The 20,172-nt window shown below is 40.4% G+C and overlaps 2 protein-coding genes across 5 annotated transcripts in view; both read left to right on the top strand.

Moving 5' to 3' along the window:
* The window catches only part of RAD17 (RAD17 checkpoint clamp loader component), a 34,087-nt gene extending 25,613 nt beyond the window's left edge, over window positions 1–8,474 (top strand). The window contains exons 14-17 of the mRNA XM_039256051.1: window positions 484–633; window positions 2,009–2,129; window positions 5,453–5,510; window positions 7,818–8,474. Coding sequence (XP_039111982.1) covers window positions 484–633; window positions 2,009–2,129; window positions 5,453–5,510; window positions 7,818–8,076 — 588 coding nt within the window. The 3' untranslated portion in view covers window positions 8,077–8,474. The remainder of the gene's footprint in view (window positions 1–483; window positions 634–2,008; window positions 2,130–5,452; window positions 5,511–7,817) is intronic.
* Window positions 8,475–8,919: 445 nt separating this feature from the next.
* MARVELD2 (MARVEL domain containing 2) overlaps window positions 8,920–20,172 on the top strand; it is a 28,840-nt gene continuing 17,587 nt past the window's right edge. Inside the window, exons 1-3 of one of the 4 annotated variants that reach the window (XM_039256040.1) lie at window positions 8,920–8,963; window positions 14,178–15,341; window positions 17,936–17,971. In XM_039256040.1, coding sequence (XP_039111971.1) covers window positions 14,193–15,341; window positions 17,936–17,971 — 1,185 coding nt within the window. In that variant the 5' untranslated portion in view covers window positions 8,920–8,963; window positions 14,178–14,192. Of the gene's footprint in view, window positions 8,964–9,031; window positions 9,158–10,042; window positions 10,060–14,177; window positions 15,342–17,935; window positions 17,972–20,172 lie in introns of those variants that run through there. The other 3 variants (XM_039256041.1, XM_039256042.1, XM_039256043.1) reach the window with 3 other exon arrangements.

The raw sequence follows: 20,172 nt of genomic DNA, 5'->3' as shown, positions 1-20,172 counted from the left end.
GTAAGATGAATGCCTGTATACCCTTAGCTTTTGTTCACCAGTTTTTCACATTTTGTTACATTTGCTTAACCTCTATGTGTTTATACACTTGTTTTGGCCCAATAATTGGAAAGTAATTGCAAACTACGTCACTTAATACTTAAGTCTTATTATAACCACAATAGCATTTATCACACTTAAGAAAACTAACATTAATTCAGTAACATATTGTCATTATTTTGATTTCCCAGTTGTCTCAAAATGTATTTCAAGTTGTTTTCAACACTCACATCCTAGATCTAGTTAGAGTTCACACACAGCAGTTGATTGTTATGTCTCACTTAAATTTGATTTAGGTAATTTTGTAGCTTACTATTTTCAGGGCTGTGTTTTGTTGAAAAAAGTGAGCATTAAGTAAATATGGTTAGTGGTTTTTTTGGCTTCAGCAAGATGAATAGCACTACTTTATAAATCTCGTTTATTTTACTTTGTCTCCTATTTTAGACACGCTCTTTACTCAGGCAATATACTACATCCATAGCTACGAGGGGTGTGATGCATTCCAATAAAGCGCGAGGATTTGCTCATTGCCAAGGAGGAGGATCAAGTTTTCGACCCTTGCACAAACCTCAGTGGTTTTTCATAAATAAAAAGGTAAAAAAGAATTGTATACTTTTAGTAGGTAAACTTTAAGGTATTTGACTTATATCTCAATGAAGCTGTTTTTTTTTTTTTTTAGTTTTAAAAATATTTTATTGTTAGTAAAATTAGTTGATAATACCCAGTTTTCTTAGAATTACAGTAAGACACAAAAAGAACCCTCTTCGTGAATGCCCAGTCATTATTTTTAAGGAAAAAAAACCTTAAAATTTTAAAGCACATATTTTATTTATTAGTTGACTATTATTGAATTCAAAGTGTCATTATAATTACCTTTTAATTATAATTGAAAATAGGGGCATCTGGCTGATTCATTTTGAAAAGCCTGCTACTCTGATCTCAGAATTGTGAGTTCGAGCCCCACATTGAGTGTAGAGATTATGAAAGAACAAGGAGAGAAAGGAGAGAAAATAAAGCTTTAAATATGGCAGATTGAATTAGAAGTTAAAAATAGGTGGTCCCACAAAGTTGAATACTACACACAGAGATTTTTTTCCTCATGAATTGCCAGTCTTAAAAAATGAGTATAATTATTTAAACTCAGATTTGGATTTCTGGCTCAGAATGTCTGGACTCTCCTGAAATAAATGCAAAGTAAGGCAGCACTGGCCTGTATTTTGACATGACAGCAATCTGGTCAAGCCAAGTAGCATGTGCCCCTTGAAAATGGCAGTGGTGGGTACCTTCCCCACTTGCTTCACTTCACTGATTTATGTACCGTCCAGAGCATCTGAATTTGTGAACCCAGAACTACATCATCTCTGAGATCTCGTCCAGTTCTTAAATCATATGGCGAAATAGGAGCCTGTAATTTGTTACCTGAGACATTTTTTCCAGGAGCTCATGGAGAATTTCATGACTTTTAACAAATTTGTGTCCCTTATTAACTTGCTTTACTCTTTATAGCACATAAATTAACTTTGCCTTATAGTTACCTATGAATTGTTTGTAAAACTGTAAGCTCTTCAAAGGCAGATTGTGCTGGACTCCAGCCTAACATTGTACCTGTGTTAACTAAAGAGAATAAATTCTTTCATTGAGAAACCGTATCCTCACATAATTTATGATGTATGCTTATAAACAGAATTCCTTTTAATATAAGATTTATTTTCCTTCTACCTTAAGTCTCTTAAACAAAAACTCTTATTACTGCTGTTATGCTAAATATTAAATAGTTGTATAACTAAAATTCTTTATTAGATAAGGCTAGAACAGTTACAAAAAACTAATTAGATAAACTCTAAAATGTATGTTTGTGGTATATATATGCATACTTTGTGATACAATAAGCTTTATTTGTCTAGGAATACATCTCAATTTTTTTTTGTTTTTTCATTTCATCTTTTTTTTTTTTTTTCCTTCTATACAGTATCGGGAAAATTGCCTGGCAGCAAAAGCTCTTTTTTCTGACTTCTGCTTACCAGCTTTATGCCTCCAAACTCAGCTGTTGCCATACCTTGCTTTGCTAACCATTCCAATGAGAAATCCAGGTAATAACAAGAACTTTTATTTAATTAAGAAGTATTGTTTTATTTTGTTAATTTTAGAGAGAAAGAGAGCATGAGTGGGGCAAGGGAGAGAGAGAGAAAGAGAGAATCTTAAGCAGGCTCCTTGCTCAGCATGGAGCCCCATATGGGGCTCGATCCCACGACCCTGTTATCATGACCTGAGCCGATATCAAGTCAGACATCAACCGACTTATCCACCCAGGCACCCCCAAGAAGTAGTGTTTTATAACCTTATCTTTTTTAAAATCAACCTTATCTTTTTTAAAGCTACATTCTAGTGAGACTAAGGTTTTTTCCTTTATTTTTTGATCCATAAGGAATACATGTTTTAGAGTTAAAAAGGAAGAATTCAAACAATAACAGAATTATATAAAAAAAAATGTTAAAAGTCCCCTATAACCTCAGGTAATTCTTTTTGAAAGTGGTTTAGTTCTTCCTGACTTTTTTCTGTGCATTTACAAATAGTAGGTATATGCTTTAATTAGTATATATCACTTACCATGGATAGCGCTCCATATATTATAAATTAGTACTCAGTCAGCTCCAGAGGTTGAAAAGTCCAGAATCAAGGTCCAAGCAGATCCAATGTCTGGTGAAGACCTCCTTCCTAGCTTGTAGATGGCTGTCTTCTTGTATTCACATATGGCAGAGAGCAGAGCAATCTCTGATTGTTGCTTTTGTAAATACCAGAAATCCAGGATCATTTTATTCTTTCTCTGCCCTAGTACTAGAACCAGGAATTCCAAGGAGCCCTGGTTCCTTTTAGTGGAAATGGTATTTAGAATTTAGGATCTGGGGACGCCTGGCTGGCTCAATAGGTAGTGTGTGACTCTTGATCTAGGGGTGTGAGTTCAATCCCATGCTAGGCGTAGAGCCTACTTTAAAAAAAAAATTACAATTCGGGCACTAGGTATGGTCATTGCTGTTGGGAGTATCACTGTGTCTGCTTTTTCAGTGGAACAAATCTAGGAAGTGTGTGTGTGTGTATGTGTTTGTAAACCATGAATTCACCCCAGTACTTTCAATTTCAGCATAGTACCACAGAGTTTATTTTAACCTTTCCCAGTTCAGTAACTAGTACTGGTATAGACTACTTACACTGAAATTATCTGGAGAATCATCCACTAGTTAAAAATTCAGATTATAGAGGGCCTCCTGGGTGGCTCAGTTGGTTAAGCGTCCCACTTGAGCTCAGGTTATGATCTCACGGTTCATGGGTTTGAGCCCCACGTCGGGCTCTGTGCTGACAGCCAGCTCAGAGCCTGGAGCCTGTTTCAGATTTTGCATCTCCCTCTCTCTCTGACCCTCCCCTGCTCATGCTGTCTCTCTCTCTCTCTCTCTCTCTCTCTCAGAAATAAATAAAAAACATTAAAAAAAATTTTTTTTTAAATTCAGATTATAGAATCACAACTCCTTTTTCCATATCAAAAAGCTGTTTTTTAAAAACTCCTGATTCTGTTCTAGAGTAGATCTTTAAAAAGATAAGTATCTAAGAGCCCTCATAGAGTTGCCCTCATAGAGCCCTCATCCTCATAGAATTTTTTATTTAAAAATTAGATGTTTTGGGGGCTTCTGGCTGCTCAGTTGGTAGAGCATGTAACTCTTGATTTAAGTTTGGCTTTTTTTTTTAAATCAATTTTTCTCCCATTTACTGTGTCATTTTAGAAGTTATTTCCTTAAATTTTTTGCTATTTTCTCTTTGTCTTTTATTCTGGTCCTCTGTTAGTGTATGTTCATACACTTACATATAGCCCACATTCCTCTGATAATATCGGTCATTTCTTTTCATTCCATTTACTCTGTGCAATCTTTATCAGTCTGTGTTCAAGTTGACTGATTCTTCTGCCATTTCAATTCTACTATTGAACCCCTGTAGTGAGTCACTGTTCTGGGTGAGTACTCAAGTGGGGGTAGCCTCTGAAGATCTTGGCTGGGCCCCTCCTCGCATGGAGCCTCCACCCTATGAATGAGCTCGGGTAGGGCCATTGCAGTTTGAGGAGGAGGCAGTATTCTCGGCCTGCTGTGCTGCTAGGATAGAGCTTCCATGCCAAGGGTTGGAGAAAGGGAGTCCCGGATTCTTGGCTGACTGCAGCAGGGAGGGAGTTGTATGAGGACTGGCCTGTACCCACCTAGAGTGAAGTCTCTCTAAAGGTAAGGAAGTGTAGCAGTGGGGCCTGGGTCAAATGCCACAGACTCTTGCTGTTAGATTTTCCTGAAAAAAAAAAAAAAGTTTCTTCATGACATAAGCTTTATCATCTTAATCCATTTTTAAGTATATAGTTTAATAGTGTTAAGCATATTCACTTTGTACAACCAATCTCTAGAACTTTGTCATTTTGAAAAATTGAAACTACACACGTTAAACGCTAGCTAGCTCCCACTCCCTGTCTACCACCTACCTTCTGTCTCTGAATTTGACTACTCTAGGTACCTCACATAAGTGGACTCATACAGTGTTTGTCTTTTGTGACTGACCTGTTTCATTTAGCATGTCATCAAAGTTTATATTATAGCATGTATCAGCATTTCCTTTTCAAGGCTGAAGAATATCACATTGTATATACCACATTCTGTTTATCCATTCATCTGTTGGTGGATATTTAAGTTGATTCCACCTTTTGGCTATTGTGAACAACACTGTTGTGAACATGGGGTATACAGTTACTCTTTAAGACCCTGCTGTCAATTCTGTTGGGTGTATACCCAGAAGTGGAAATGCTAGGTCATATGGTAATTCTGTTTTTCATTTTTTAAGGAGCTGCCTCACCATTTTCCACAGCAGTTATACCAGTTTACGTTTCCACCAACAGTGCCCAAGGGTTTCAGTTTCCATACATCTTTGCCAAGCTTTTTATTTTTATTTTTTTTACAACAGACATCCTAATGGATATGAAATGGTATCCCGTGGTTTTACTTTGAATTTTCCAAAGGATTTGTGATTTTGAGCTTGCTTTTTCTTTTTCTTTCTCTTTTCTTACTTTCCCTCCCTCCCTCCCTCCCTCTCTTCTTTCCTCTCTCCCTCCCTCTCTTCCTTCCTTTCTTCCTTCCTTCCTGTACAAGAGGAGGGGTAGAGAGAGAGGAAGAGAAACCTAAGCAGGTTCCATTCCCAGTGCGGAGCCTGATGCAAGGCTTAATCTCATAATCCTGAGATCATGGCCTGAGTGGAAATCAAGAGTTAGACATTCAACCAACTGAGCCACTCAGGTGCCCTGAGAATCCCTTGCTTGTTGGCCACATATATATGTTCTTCAGAGAAATGTCTGTTTAAAGATTTTTTAAATCTGATTTTTTGAAATCTGTTTCAGCTCAAATTTCTTTTATCCAGGATGTTGGAAAACTTCCCCTGAAGCGACACTTTGGAAGGTAAGCTGACTGTTTTAATTTTCAGAGAACTGTTACTGAAATGTCCATTGAATATTATCTGCTTTTTCAGTATACAACCAATAAAAACTTATCTGTAATCCTCCAGTTAACAAATTTTGCATATCTGGAAACCTTTTAACCTTTCCTCCCAAGATGTTCTTAGTTTATTTTTTTTCCTAATTTTTTTTTAAATGTTTATTTTTGAGGGAGAGAGTGTAAGCAGGGGAGGGGTAGAGAGGGAGTGGACAGAGGATCCAAAGTGGACTATGCGCTGACAGCAGCAGCTTGAACTTGAACTCACGAATTGTGAGATCATGACCTGAGCCGAAGTCAGACACTCAACTGACTGAGCCACTCTGGCGCTCCTTAGCCTGTGTTTAAAGCCTGTAGGAACTAGGAACTACTACAAAAGCATTGTCTTTTTTCACTTCCTTATTTTAAAAGATTCAGACAAATAAAACCTAGATATAGAGAGGTAAATCTGTATCTGTGCCGTTCATTTTATTGCAAAATCATTTCTGGGCTACTGTCAGTGATACAACACTTATATTTCATTTCTACTTAGCTTGTCTGTAAGATGAAATTATGTATTCAGGCATTTAATTAATTATTAATGTTTTATTTTACTTTTTCTCTAATTTTAGAGAGAGAGGGAGAGAGCACAAATGGGGAAGGGAGCAGAGAGAATCATAAGCAGGCTCCACACTCAACCATAGAGCCTGATGCAAGGCTCTATACCATGACCCTGAGATCATGACCTGAGCCAAAATCAAGAGTCGGACACTCAACCGACTGAGCCATCCAGGCACCCCAGTTCTTTAACATTTTAAAAACGTTTAGGGGCGCCTGGGTGGCTTAGTTGGTTAAGCGTCCGACTTTCGCTTAGGTCATGATCTCGCCGTTCGTGGGTTCGAGCCCCACGTTGGGCTCCCCGCGTCGGGCTCTGTGCTGACTGCCAGCTCAGATCCTGGAGCCTATTTCGGAGTCTGTGACTCCCTCTCTCTCTGACCCTCCCCTGCTCACGCTGTCTCTCTCTCTCTCTCTCCTAGAAATAAAACATTAAAAAAAATTAAAAATAGAAAATAAAAACGTTTAAAAAGGGGTTTTTCACTGTTCTTATTGGTTCAGTTACTTGATCTAACTTAGGATTTGTCAGTGCTACTTACTGCAGTGACTAGTACTTTATCTTTTCATTCATGCTGACCATATTGAACGTTATCATTGATTCATGTTGACAGTATTAAATACGAATATTTAGTTTGATATTTAATATTAATACTTAATAGTTCTCTAGTTTCCTATAATCCAACTTAACCTTATTTTTGTACATTTAGCTTATTTCCAACTTTATCACAGCTTTCCTTATAGCTTAAATCATTGCTATTGCTAGGTCATGTAGTAATTCTGTTTTTAATTTTTTAAGGAACTGCCTTACCATTTTCAGGAGCAGTTACACCATTTTACATTTCCACCAGCAGTGCTCAAGAGTTTCCGTTTCCACACATCTTTGCCAAACCTGTTTTTTTCCTATCGTAACATATATCCTAAAGGATGTGAAATATATCCTAAAGGATCAAATGTTACTTACATAGGATATATTCCTAGAAATGAAGTTGCTGGATCAATGGACATAAACTTTTTCGAAGTCTTTGCTCTATATTGCCAGGTTGCTTCTAAGAATATTTTGCTAATTTTATGTCCATTTACAGTGTATCAGCATATTCTTTTCTCCTAACTCTTGACACTGCTGGGTTTTTATTACTTACTTGAGGCACCTGGCTGGCTAAGTTAGAAGAGCATGCATCTCCTAATCAAGGGATCGTGTGTTTGAGCCCCATGTTGGATGTAGAGATTACTAAAATAAATAAAAGACAGATAGTTGGATAGATAGACAGATAAATGATCTTTGCCAGTTTTAAAGATTACAGGACTAGTTCATTACTTCAATTTCAGTTTTTAAAATTACTAATTAGGTTGAACAATTTGTTTTATTATGATTTGTACTTTTTTAATGTAAGTTGTCCATGTTTTATATCCATTTTTCTATTCTATTTAATTTTTTCTTTTTAATTTGTAAGAATTCTTTACAAGTTGTTTGTATTGTAAGTTGTAATTTATTCACATTTTGCCATTTACCTTGTACGTTTGTTTGTATCATTAAATAAGCTAAAGGCCTGACTAAACAGTGAGCACAGTGAAGGCAGACTAAAAACTAAAGGTGGCTTCATAGTCCTCACATGCATGGTGTGATTTAAAGGGCATCCCCTTATTTGGTTATTATTGATGGCTGCATTGTAAATCTGACAGGTTGAAAATGGAAGCTCTGACGGACAGGGAGCCTGGAATGATAGACCCTGACAGTGGAGATGAAGCCCCGCTTCCTGGAGGGCAGCCTTCAGAGGAAGCTCTGGGTGAAGCCACTCAAACCGCTGAAGCTGAAACCTGCTGTCTTCCTTTGAGTCAGAATGAACTGCCTGCCAGCCAGCCTCGGTCCTTTTCCACACAGGAAGACCTGGAAGAAGAAGAAGAGATGATCATAGAAGACTATGAGAGCGATGGGACATAGAAACCAGCCCGCCAATCATGTTGCTCCTTGGCAGATTCATGTTCCTTTTATTCAGTGGTGCCTGAGCAGAGATAATATACTTCTCACCTGAATGAAAGTTTAATTCTTCACTCTTCTAGTACTTCAGCACAATATACCGACTTCCCTGTCATTTTGAAGTAAACAGAAGATCAAGCTTCAAATAATACCTTAATTTTTGTTTTTCTAGTATTTATTGTGTCTTGTGTGTGGTGCTGGGAGAAGGTCAGTGTGTAGGAAGTATGTTTGAACATTATGCCAAATATCAAACAATGTGAAGGAATAATTTTGAATATTAAAACTTGATGGGGTTGTAAATATGAATTATAAAAGCTTAGTACGCAATTATGAGTGTAAATAAACTTTGTGCCTTATCCACAGTTTCTCTATGGTCTTTAAGTTCTCAAATACCATTTTTATATGCTGTACAGTGGACTATTTTAGATACTTTTTGGAAAGTAATTTATATCAATATTAAAATGTTGAATTTCTTTTCGTTTCCTCCTTTAATATTTAATAACATGTATTGTCGGCCAGGTATCATTGGGCGTAAAATATGAATCTCCTTTATCCATTGTTAACACTTTTCAAAAAATAGGGAAGGAAGAGAACTTTGAAAGAGAACTCTCTGGAGCGGTGAAATGGCACCTTCACTACTTTTCCAAGCTGCGTGTGCGCTCTCGCGGCGCCGGTCTGTAACAGCAGCTCTGAGGTGCGGGGGCGGGCCCGGAGCCTCCCCGGACCCTAGCGGGAGTCCCGGCCTGACAAAGCCGGGCGGGCGGGGCAAACTTGGATCGGCCCCGCCCCGGGAGCGGAGCCCGGTTTCTGCGCCGCGGGCGGCGAAGGAGCTCTTCCCGGCGTCCGCGCCGGTGAGGGGGCGCGAGGGGTGGGGCCTACGTGATCCGGGCGCCGGCGGGGAGGACCCGGCGGCCCCCCGGCAGGTGTGCGGGCGGGGAAGCAGAGGCCGTGGGCTCTCAGCGCGCGCCTGGTGCCGCGGCGCTCTCTGCTCGGTTTCGCCGTAACCTGCGCCGAGACCGGACGGCGGCGCGGGGAGAGGTGAGAGGTGAGGGCCCCGGGGGAGCGGGGAGGGCCCCTCAACCAGCGCACTTTCATCCAGGGGACACAGGTGCGCGGCGAGCCGCGCCCCGCCGGCCGCGAAGGCGCCGCCCTTTCCTGGCGCGGAGATCCTCCTCTCCCGACCTGGGCACAGACTTAGTTCCGGCCGCCTTGGGGCGGAATCTCGAAAGACCGAGAGTGGGTTTTCCCTGGGGCGCGAAACTGGACCGCTCCCTGGGGTGGTTCCCTGAGGTGGGCAGAGCCGAAGACTGGTGGGGCCGGACGCCCAGCGGCAGGCTCGGGGGAGACCCCAGCGAAGTTGCGGGGGGTCCCATGGCACTCACGGGCGAGTTGAGCTAAAACGCTCAGGCGGCTTTCCCAACTCCCAGGAAGTGCAGCTCTGGGGCCCAGCAAAACTTTGCTGGCTAGAGCGAGGATTCTGTTTTCGTAAAGGCGACCGAGTTCGGTTTCCGTGTCACTTTCCTGGGGGAAACCATTTCTCCTCCACCAGTGTGGCTTTGCGGGCTGTGAGTTCCAACAGAATGGAGTCGGGGTGCGGGGGCTTGACCGAAACAAAGACTCAGGGTGCCTCAGCGTGCTGAATCCCAGTGGGCTCTCCGTGACACCCGGAACCGTACTGGACGGCTAGCCAGATAACCAAGATGTGAAAAGATACCGCTGACCCTTCCCTTCTAAATCACTTGTTTTGTTAACTCCATGTTTCTTCAGACTTACTAATTTATGCATTTTATTTAAACGTTGAGAAGACAGTCTAATTCAAATGAGCCACTTTGCACAGGTGGCAATAAGGGAAACCCATTACAACGAAGCACCTTTATTTACCAGTGTTCAATTAAGCAGTGTGATATCCTTTAAATGGGTGTGTATCAGGGGCCCGTGGATGGCTCAGTAGGTTGAGCTTCTGACTCTTGGTTTCTGCTCAGGTTGTGATCCCAGGGTTGTGGGACGGGATCGAGCCCCGTGTAGGGCTCTATGCTCACTGTGGAGCCTGCTTAAGATTCTCTCTGTTCTTCCCCTGCTTGCGTTCTCTCTCAATCTGTCTCTCTGTTTCTTTTTTTTTATTTTATTATTATTTTTTTTTATTTCTAGGAGAGAGAGAGACAGCGTGAGCAGGAGAGGGTCAGAGAGGGAGGGAGATACAGACTCCGAAATAGGCTCCAGGCTCTGAGCTGGCAGCAGTCAGCACAGAGCCCGACGCGGGGCTCGAACCCACGAACGGTGAGATCATGACCTAAGCGAAAGTCGGACGCTTAACCGACTAAGCCACCCAGGCGCCCCTCTCTGTTTCTTATAAGTAAAACTTTAAAAATAATAATAAAATGTAAACAAGGTTAAGAAAAATTTAGTGTTTTTAGACACATGAGCTAAATGACAGGAAAAAAATCGTTATTTAATGTCATTTGTGGAGCTGCTACTTTGGGCACCATGTTGGGACTTACAGAGTTAATTCTCTAAAATTGTAGTACCCAGGGCCGCCTGAGAGGCTGGCTCATTCGGTTAAGCCTCGGACTTTGGCTCAGGTCATAATCTCACTGTTGGTGGGTTCGAGCCCCACCCCAGGTTCTATGCCGACAGCTCAGAGCCTGGATCCTGCTTCACATTTCTGTATCCCTCTCTCTCTGCCCCCTCCCGCACTCATTCTCTCTCTCTCTCTCACTCTCTCTCAAAAATAAATAAACATTAAAAGCAATTTTTTTAATTGGAGTACCTCACTAAAAGACCCAGAAATCTAGATCTCTCTTCATTTTCACCCATTCCTTGGTTGATTGTACCTAATCTAATCTAATCTGTGATAGTACTTAATCTTTCTGTGTGTACACTGCCTACTGAATGTCTCCACCTGGATTTTTTTTTTTTTTTTTTACTTTTTTTAATGTTTTATTTATTTCTGAGAGAGAGGAGAGAGGAGGACAGAGGATCCAAAGCAGGCTCTGTGCTAATAGCACAGAGGGGCTGGAACCCACACACCATGAGATCATGACCTGAGCTGAAGTTGGAAGCTTAACCGACTGAGCCACCTAGGTGTCCCTCTCCACCTGGATTTCTAATGGGTATCTCAAACTCATCAGGCTGCTTATACCCAGGGCTAAACTGGAGGGGGGGGGGGGGAGAAATGTTGCATATGAAATTATTTCGTGTCTGAGATTTGCTTCAAAGGAATCTATTGGCAGAAGGAATCAGTAGGAGGTATAGATGAAAGAAGATTGGTCATAAATTGATAATTATTGAAGCTGGTTGATGGGTACATAAGTGTTCATAATACTGTTCTTTCCACTTTTTATTATGTTTGAATGTTGCTATAGTAAAACAAAATTTAATTCACTGTGTTTAAAAATCTGATTTCTGGGGCGCCTGGGTGGCTTAGTCGGTTAAGCGTCCGACTTTCGCTTAGGTCATGATCTCACCGTTCGTGGGTTCGAGCCCCGCGTCGGGCTCTGTGCTGACTGCCAGCTCAGAGCCTGGAGCCTGTTTCAGTCTGTGACTCCCTCTCTCTCTGACCCTCCCCTGCTCACGCTGTCTCTCTCTCTCTCTCTCCTAGAAATAAATAAAACATTTAAAAAATAAATAAATAAAAATTAAAAAAAATAAAAATCTGACTTCTTTTTATCTCCATTATTACCACCATGGTCCATTGGACTAAGTCTGTCACCTCTTAGCCATTCTCCCTGTTTTCTCCTGTGTCTCCTGGAGTGTACTCTCCGCATAGAATTCAGAGTGATCCAATTAACACTAGTCAGATCCTGGGCAGCTGGATGGCTCAGTCGGTTGAGTGTCCAACTTCTCCTCGTTTGTGGGTTTGAGCCCATGTCAAGGCTCAATGCTGACAGCTTGGAGCCTGGAGCCTGCTTCAGATTCTGTGCCTCTCTCTCTCTCTGCTTCTCCCCTGCTCACACTCTTGTCTCTTTCTCTCTGAAAAATAAAAATAAACATTAAAAAATAAAAAAGTCAGATCCTGTCACTGTTCTACTCAAAATGCTCCATTGGCTTTTTTTCATCTCACTCCCAATAAAAGCCAGAATCCTTTCCAGTGGTTTTCAAGATCACAGTGATTCAGATGGACTTAATTCTACTACTTACCCTCTCCTCTCTCTTAGTACTTGCTGCCCCTTTGTCATGGTGTCCTCCATGACGTAATAGTTCTTAAACTTGCCGGGCACTCCGGCCTCAAGGCTTTTGCAGTAGCTGTTCCGTCTGCCTGCCCCTTGATAACCTGTCTGGCTTCCTCCTTCACCTCCTTCATTTCTGTATTCAGATGTCATATTCCGAGGTCATTCTATTTAGAATTGTAGTACCCTGCCCACGAAGTACTCCTTATCACCATTCTTAGTTCTACAGCATCCGATTGGTGTATTTCACTTCCCTTATCTATCATCTGTTATCCCTCCCCTGGGTTTTAAGTTCATGAAGGCAGGAATTTCAGTTGTTTTTGTTCACTGATACGCTTTCAGTGTGCCTGGTGCATAGTAGATGTTTGGCAAATATTTGTTGAACGATACGTCTCCATTTTACAAAATAAAACAGGCTTTAGTGGGTGTCTGGGTGGTTCAGTCAGTTAAACGTCTGATTCTTGATTTCAGCTCAGGTCATGATCTCATGGTTTGTGAAATCAAGCCCCACATCAGAAAGAATTGGAATTCTCTCTATCCCCTCTCCTTCTCTCTCTCGTTCCCCCACTCATTCTCCCTCTCTCTCTCTCAAAATAAATACATAAACTTTAAAAAAAAAAAAAAAGGCTGGGGCGCCTGGGTGGCTCAGTCGGTTAAGTGTCCGACTTTGGCTCAAATCATGATCTCACTGTTTGTGGGTTTGGGCCCCACGTTGGGCTGTTTGCTGACAGCTCAGAGCTTGGTAGCCTGCTTCAGATTCTGTGTCTCCCTCTCGCTCTGCTCACACTCTGTCTCTGTCTCAAAATAAATAAACAAAATTTTTTTTAAAAGCCTTGGGAATTTCTAGATGATTCAACACCATAAAGGTTGGATTTGAGACCATCATAGTGCCAAGTACAATGCTATATGGACAGTGAGTTTTCAGTAAATACTCGCTTCTAAGTAATATGAGGGAGACATTCATTGTACCTTAAACCTAATAGTCATTAGCGAAAGTGTCTTTTTATACATGTTCAGGTCATTGATTGAGTGAAGGAAATCAGTGACCTGATTTAGTGAAGGTTTAGTGAAAGTGCTTTTGCTGTGCTTTATATTTTAGGTGGCTCAAACCCCCTCTGAGATACTTTCTGAGTGTCATGGCAACAGCAAATCCCCTTTAGATGGCTGCTCCAGAAAGAGTGATATACATGATATACATGGCTGCTCTGTGTTGTACTTTTGCAGAGTCTTAACCTTTAGTGACTTTTTTTTTCCTCTGAGAACTCAAATTTTAAAATCTAACATAAAGTGTCAATATTTTAGAGTTAAAGGAGCAAGTCCCCTAAACTGACTTCCCTGATTTAAGAAAGAAAGGTGCTCTTCACTCCCTGTGTTTAATGGACTGCTTCTCCCAGGCCATTCCAAAGCAGATTTGAGGTAATGAAAATGAAGAGTATTTGCTGACCCATCAAACTTTGGTATGCTCACACTATTAAATATTTTGATTTAGATGTTTGAAGAAAGGATTCTACTTGGGATGTGTTAGTATCCTGTATTGTTTAAATTTAGTTTCTTTTATGGGATTTACATTCCATCGTTTATAGGGCTCATATGATAAATCAGATTTATAAATGTTTTAATTCAGAACTAAGATTTTAAATTTTGATTGCCCTTAAAATCATGTAGAATGATGATAATGTCCCTGGCTAGGATGTTACATGTGTTTAAAATATACGTATTGGGGGGGGGGGAATAAAATAAAATAAAATATACATATTTATATTATCATTTGTACATATCATGATCGTTAGACATTATATTGATTTCCTAAATATGATCATCTGCCATTAAGTGGATAAAATCAGCATCGTTGAAGAATAAATAACTAGGCATAAGTGATAACGTTAATCTTGGCCACAGGTGTAAAAGTCACAAATGTCGTCCAGTGATGGAAGATGCAAGAATCGGGACAGGCACTATGATGAGGTCCCACGGGACTCACCATATCACGATGGCACCATAGGAACCCTCCAGACTCTTCACGACAGTGAGCTGGCCGTGAGCGCTGATCCCTTGCCACCACCCCCTCTCCCATTACAGCCACCCTTCGGCCCAGACTTCTACTCAAGTGACACAGAGGAACCGGCCATAGCTCCAGATCTCAAACCTGTAAGGCGCTTCGTCCCCGAGTCCTGGAAGAACTTCTTCAGGGGGAAGAAAAAGGACCTGGGATGGGATAAGCCGGTGTCTGACATCAGATACATCTCCGATGGAGTGGAGTGTTCGCCTCCAGCCTCTCCGGCAAGACCAAACCACCGTTCACCCCCCAACTCCTACAAAGATCCTTACGGAGGGTCGGAAGGAACCTTCAGTTCCCCGAAAGAGGCTGAGGCAATGTTTTCCCACGACTCCTACGGTTCACTAGGCCGCCACACACAGACAGCCCGAACGTACAGTGAGAAAGTGGAAGAGTATAACCTGAGGTATTCCTACATGAAGTCGTGGGCAGGCCTCCTGCGGATCCTGGGTGTGGTGGAGCTGCTCTTAGGAGCCGGCGTCTTTGCCTGTGTCACAGCTTACATTTACAAGGACAGCGAGTGGTATAACTTGTTTGGATATTCACAACCCTATGGCATGGGAGGCCTCGGTGGCCTAGGCAGTACGTACGGGGGCTATTACTACAGTGGCCCCAAAACCCCTTTTGTACTCGTGGTTGCTGGATTAGCATGGATCGCCACCGTTATTATTCTGGTTCTTGGCATGTCCATGTATTATCGGACCATTCTTTTGGATTCTAATTGGTGGCCTCTGACCGAATTTGGAATTAACGTTGCCTTGTTTATTTTGTATATGGCTGCAGCCATAGTCTATGTGAATGATACCAACCGAGGCGGGCTCTGCTACTATCCATTATTTAATACACCGATGAATGCATTGTTCTGCCGGGTAGAAGGAGGACAGATAGCAGCAATGATCTTCTTGTTTGTCACCATGATTGTTTACCTCATTAGTGCTTTGGTTTGCCTGAAGTTATGGAGGCATGAGGCAGCTCGGAGACATAGGGAATACATGGAACAGCAGGAGGTAAGGAACTTCATAATCCTTCATTTGTTTTTAATTTTTTCCTGTTATTTACCTCCTGGTTAAACATATGAAGTTCTTAAAACAAAAATTTTATAAAAGCCTTTTTTTAAAGTTTATTTTATTTATTTTGAGAGAGAGAGAGAGAGAGCATGTGAGTGGGGTAGGGGCAGAGTGAGAGAGAATCCCAAGCAGGCTCTACACGGTCAGTGCAAAGCCTGACACAGGGCTTGATCTCATGAACCATGAGATCATGACCTGAGTTGAAATCAAGAGTCAGACATTTAATTGACTGATCCACCCAGGTGCCCCCCCACCAGCCTTTTCTTTCTTTTTTTTTTTTTTTACATCTGAACTTCAGTCCAGTGTCCAGTGGCCGACCTCCTTTGGGTGGGATCTCCCACTCTGGTGTGTCCCTGTAATAGAACATTGCAGACAGGCACCAGATGTGTAATACAGTATATAGGTTGTCAGCTGTATTATGTCTGTGATGCTTAAGGGGAAAACACAGCTACTAAATTTTTACAACTAAGAATCAGACCGTATTCAGTACAATAGATGTCTCCTCATTAAAGTAAGTTTGAGGACAATGTGGATTCTTTAGTATGGTAAAAATTTTTAAAAATTTTTTTAATGTTTATTTTTGAGAGAGACACAGAGCTTGAGTGGGGAAGGGGCAGAGAAAGAGGGACACACAGAATCCAAAACAGGGTCCAGCACGGTCTGAACTGCCAGCACAGAGCCTGATGTGGAGCTCAAACTCCCGAACTGTGAGATCATCACCTGAGCTGAAGTTGGGTGCTTAACTAAGCCACCCAGGTACCCCTGGTAAAGCTTAATTTAAAAAAACAAACAAACATAACTTTTCAATTATAAGAAAGAAGTGCTCATTTACATGTTACGATGAATGACACTTTCTTCCAGTGGCTTAAATAAAGTCAAGAATACATTGAACCATATTTTTTTTTTTCAAGTATTGAGAGGTTGAGTTGTCATGAACATACTCTGAAAACTTGCCCGAGCATTTTGATGTTTCTTTCTTTCTTTGGTGAGAACAGTGTTCCCAAAATTAGAATAGGAGCCTGGAAATTATTTTTATTTCTAGGATTTAACTAATTAAATATAAGAAAGATGAGAATTAATAATGTAATAATAATACCTGGAGGATAAGATTATATAAAAGCCATTTAAAATTATTTGAACGGGGCATCTAGGCGGCTCATTTGGGTAGGCATCTGACTTTGGCTCAGGTCATGACCTCATGGTTCATGAGTTCATGTCCTACATTGGGCTGTCTGCTGCCAATGTGGAGCCGGCTTTGGATCTTCTGTCCCCCAGTTTCTCTACCCCTCCCGTGGTCGCACTCTGTCTCTCAAAAATAAACTGTTAAAAAAATTATTTGAACAGTAGCAAAATTGTTAGAGTATGTTCTGTTAGCTTCATTTTACCCTGAAACATTAATGTTTTATTTTCTTCTTCTAAGAAATGTATGATAGAATTTCCTATGCTACTGAAAATATCTAGTTAATTTTTTCTTAATATTAAGTCAGTTTATTATGCATTTTTCTTTTCTCATTTTTCCAAAGACTTCCTAGTTACCGTATAATTGCAAATATTATATATATGAGCAAACCTTTAGATAAAAATGAAAAAATTCTGCCCTTACTACTCAGTAACCTATTTATTTACTCAGTGACCTATGAATTTTGTGTTTAATCTTTTCCATGAATTTTACACATAATATAAAACTTGACTAATTTTATAACAGGTATCTTATTAAATTCATGAGGTTTATACGAAGAACCTCAGCATGTTTCCAGGTGATCGATACTCTCTCATCGCAGAATATATTAATCTTACTAGAAGGCCACATAGAGTCAAGTTATTTCTAAAGACTTAGGACATTAAGCATATTGCTTAATTTTACATCTGTGTATACAAAATAATTTCAAATTCTAATCAGTTTGAAATCCAGATAGTGAAACACCCACACTTCCTCATAATTTTATGTAAGTTTACTAACAACAGAATTCTTAATGTCATTTCAAAATTCTTCATAAATAGGACTATAATTGTCAACATGATATATTCATTTCTTTTTCTTTTCTCAAAAATTGTTTCCATCGGACTTTTTCTAATGGTTGATGAGACTTCAATTACTCATGATGTAGCAGGTGGTCCCAGTTTGTGCATTACTGTGACTTCTTAAAAGATAGAAGCTATAATGGCCTGTGGGTTTTTTCTGTTAATTTTATAATGGTTTCTTACTGTTTCCAACTCTTTAATTGCACAAGGTATCGGGAGCCAAGAATAAATAAAATCTCTAGGTAATTCAAAGCACTTTACCTGGTAGTCTCCATCACGCCTGGACGTCCGACCCTGCGGTCTGTTCTGACTGGCAGGCGTTACCATCAGCCCTCCCTCCTCTGGCTCTCCTCCAGCCAGTCGTCGCCCCGGTGCAGGGGAGGCGTATCTGTCAAGCAGAGAACGGACCTCTGTAAAATTGAGATTGGCCTATAAATGCAAATGCAAGAAAATACTAACAAAGTAGCCTCACACACCTTAGAAAAATTCATTTTAACTCTTTTTTGTTCCAGATAAGTGAGCCCTCGTTGCCATCAAAAAGGAAAATGGTAAGAATAAAGTTCACGTTATATTTTATGTCTAGATTTGTTAAATACGTTCTCTCGTATCTACTTACCTATAGAGTAGATCATTTGTCTGTGAAAGTGTATCTATTACATTGAGTTCCTAACTGAATATTGAGTTCAACTTTCAGCTTTTTTCTCATGAGAGGATCAAATTAGACATGCACATGGTGTTTTATTGGGCAAAATTATGGCTTCTATAGTTTTCATAGTGCCTTTTCATTTTGTTAGTTGAACAGGTGAACAGTTGATTCTCCTTATATGCTTAAAATTTCATTTTTTTAAGTAAAGGTGATTCTCTCAAACTTTTTTTAGTGTCTATAAAGTTCTTTGCCGTTTGTTCTTTTCTGACCTTCTCACCTTGCTTTCAGATGCTAAATTTTGTTGTGTCAGGAAGAAAATTCCTCTTCCGGAATTTACTAACACTGTGACAGTAGGCAAGATGTTTTAATTTCCATGCCTTGATTTCTTCATCTGTAAAATTGGAATAATAATAATAATTCCTATGTCACGTGGTTGCTGAGAGAATTAATTTAGATGCTCTTGTTAATTTACATACATATATGTAAAAACCCAATGTATTTTAATCATAATTTTACCTCATTGAAAAGTCCTTTTTTTACAATATTGGGTATTGTTTCTTAGCAAGAGGTTGAGAATCCAACCTTTGGATTTGTTTGTTTCTTTGAAAAGGGAGTATATTTACCTGGTTCAAAATTCAAAAGCACCTGGGTGGCTAGGCTGGTTGAGCGTCGGACTTTGGCTAAGATCACCATCTCATGGTTTGTGAGTTCAAGCCCCGCGTCAGGCTGTCTGCTGTCATTGTGGAGCCTGCTTCAGATCCTCTGTAACCCCCTCACTCTGCAACCCCCCACTTGCTCGCTCTCTCTCCCTCACGGAAACAAAATTCAAAGAGGTCTTTAATACATAGTTTTCTCTCACTCCTCTGTCTCAGCTTCCCATCTCTCCCATTTGGAAGGAACCAGTGTTATCAGTGCCTTGTGTTTCCTTCAGATGTGTATTTATATTATACATACATATTACATATATATGTATATGTAATATATATTTGCTTGACTCTCCCTTTCACACTGCCATCCCACACATATTGTTACGTCCCTTTTTTTCCAGTTAAGAATACATTTCTTAAGATGCTTCTTTATTAGTACATAAAGAACTTTGCATTCTCTTTTTGCAGCTACGTAGTATTGCATTATATGGATGTTCCATAGTTTAATTACCATAGATGACTATTCTATGGGATGCCTGGGTGGCTCAGTTGGTTAAGTGTTTGACTTCAGTTCAGATCATGATGTCACGGTTATGGGTTCAAGCCCCATGTTGGGCTCTGTGCTGACAGCTCAGAGCCTGGAGCCTGCTTCAGATTCTGTGTCTCCCTCTTACTCTGCCCCTCCCCTACTTGTGCTTGCTTACTCTCTCAAAAATAAATAAACTTTAAAAAAAATTTTTTTAATGACCATTTAAGTTGTTTCCAATCTTTCTCTATTAAAAACAATGCTGCAGTGAATGACTGTATACAACCAAGTATATACTTGTACATACTTCCTTCCATATATGCATAAGTGCACCTGAAAGATGGGTTGTGAGAAGCAAATTTCTGGATCTGAAGAAATGCACGTGTTTATTTTGACTGCCAGGTTGCCTGATGGAAGTTTTACTAACTTGCACTCCCAGCAGCACCACGGGCTTCATCACACCTTGACCAACACACTGTGTTAGGAAATGTGTTGACATCTGTCAACCTGAGGGTGAAAAATGATATCTAATGTAGCTGGAATTTGCACTTCTCTTCTAAGGAATGAGATTGTGTATTTTTCATGTATTATGTTTGCTATTCCTTCCCTGTTAAACTGTTTGCATCTTGTCCACTTTTTATTGAGTCGCTAATTTATACAAGTCCTTTAAGGGCTTGCATTTTGAAAATACCTTTTATAGGTTCTTTTTTTTTTAAGTTTGTTTATTTTGAGAGAGACAGAGGTAGCGTGAGAAGGGGAGTGGAAGAGAGAGAGGGAGAGAGAGCAAATCACAAGCAGGCTCTGCACTGTCAGCACAGAGCCCAGTGTGGGGCTCCACCTCACAAAACCATGAAATCATGACCTGAGCCAAAACTGAGTCCTACACTTAACCTACTGAGCTCCCCAGGTGCCCAGGTTCTTTTTTTTTTT

Source organism: Hyaena hyaena, unplaced genomic scaffold (genome assembly GCF_003009895.1).
Source record: "Hyaena hyaena isolate Hyena2069 unplaced genomic scaffold, ASM300989v1 scaffold_558, whole genome shotgun sequence".
Taxonomy (NCBI): domain Eukaryota; kingdom Metazoa; phylum Chordata; class Mammalia; order Carnivora; family Hyaenidae; genus Hyaena; species Hyaena hyaena.
The sequence above is the reverse complement of the archived record's forward strand: the minus strand, read 5'-3'. Positions and strand labels throughout refer to the sequence as shown.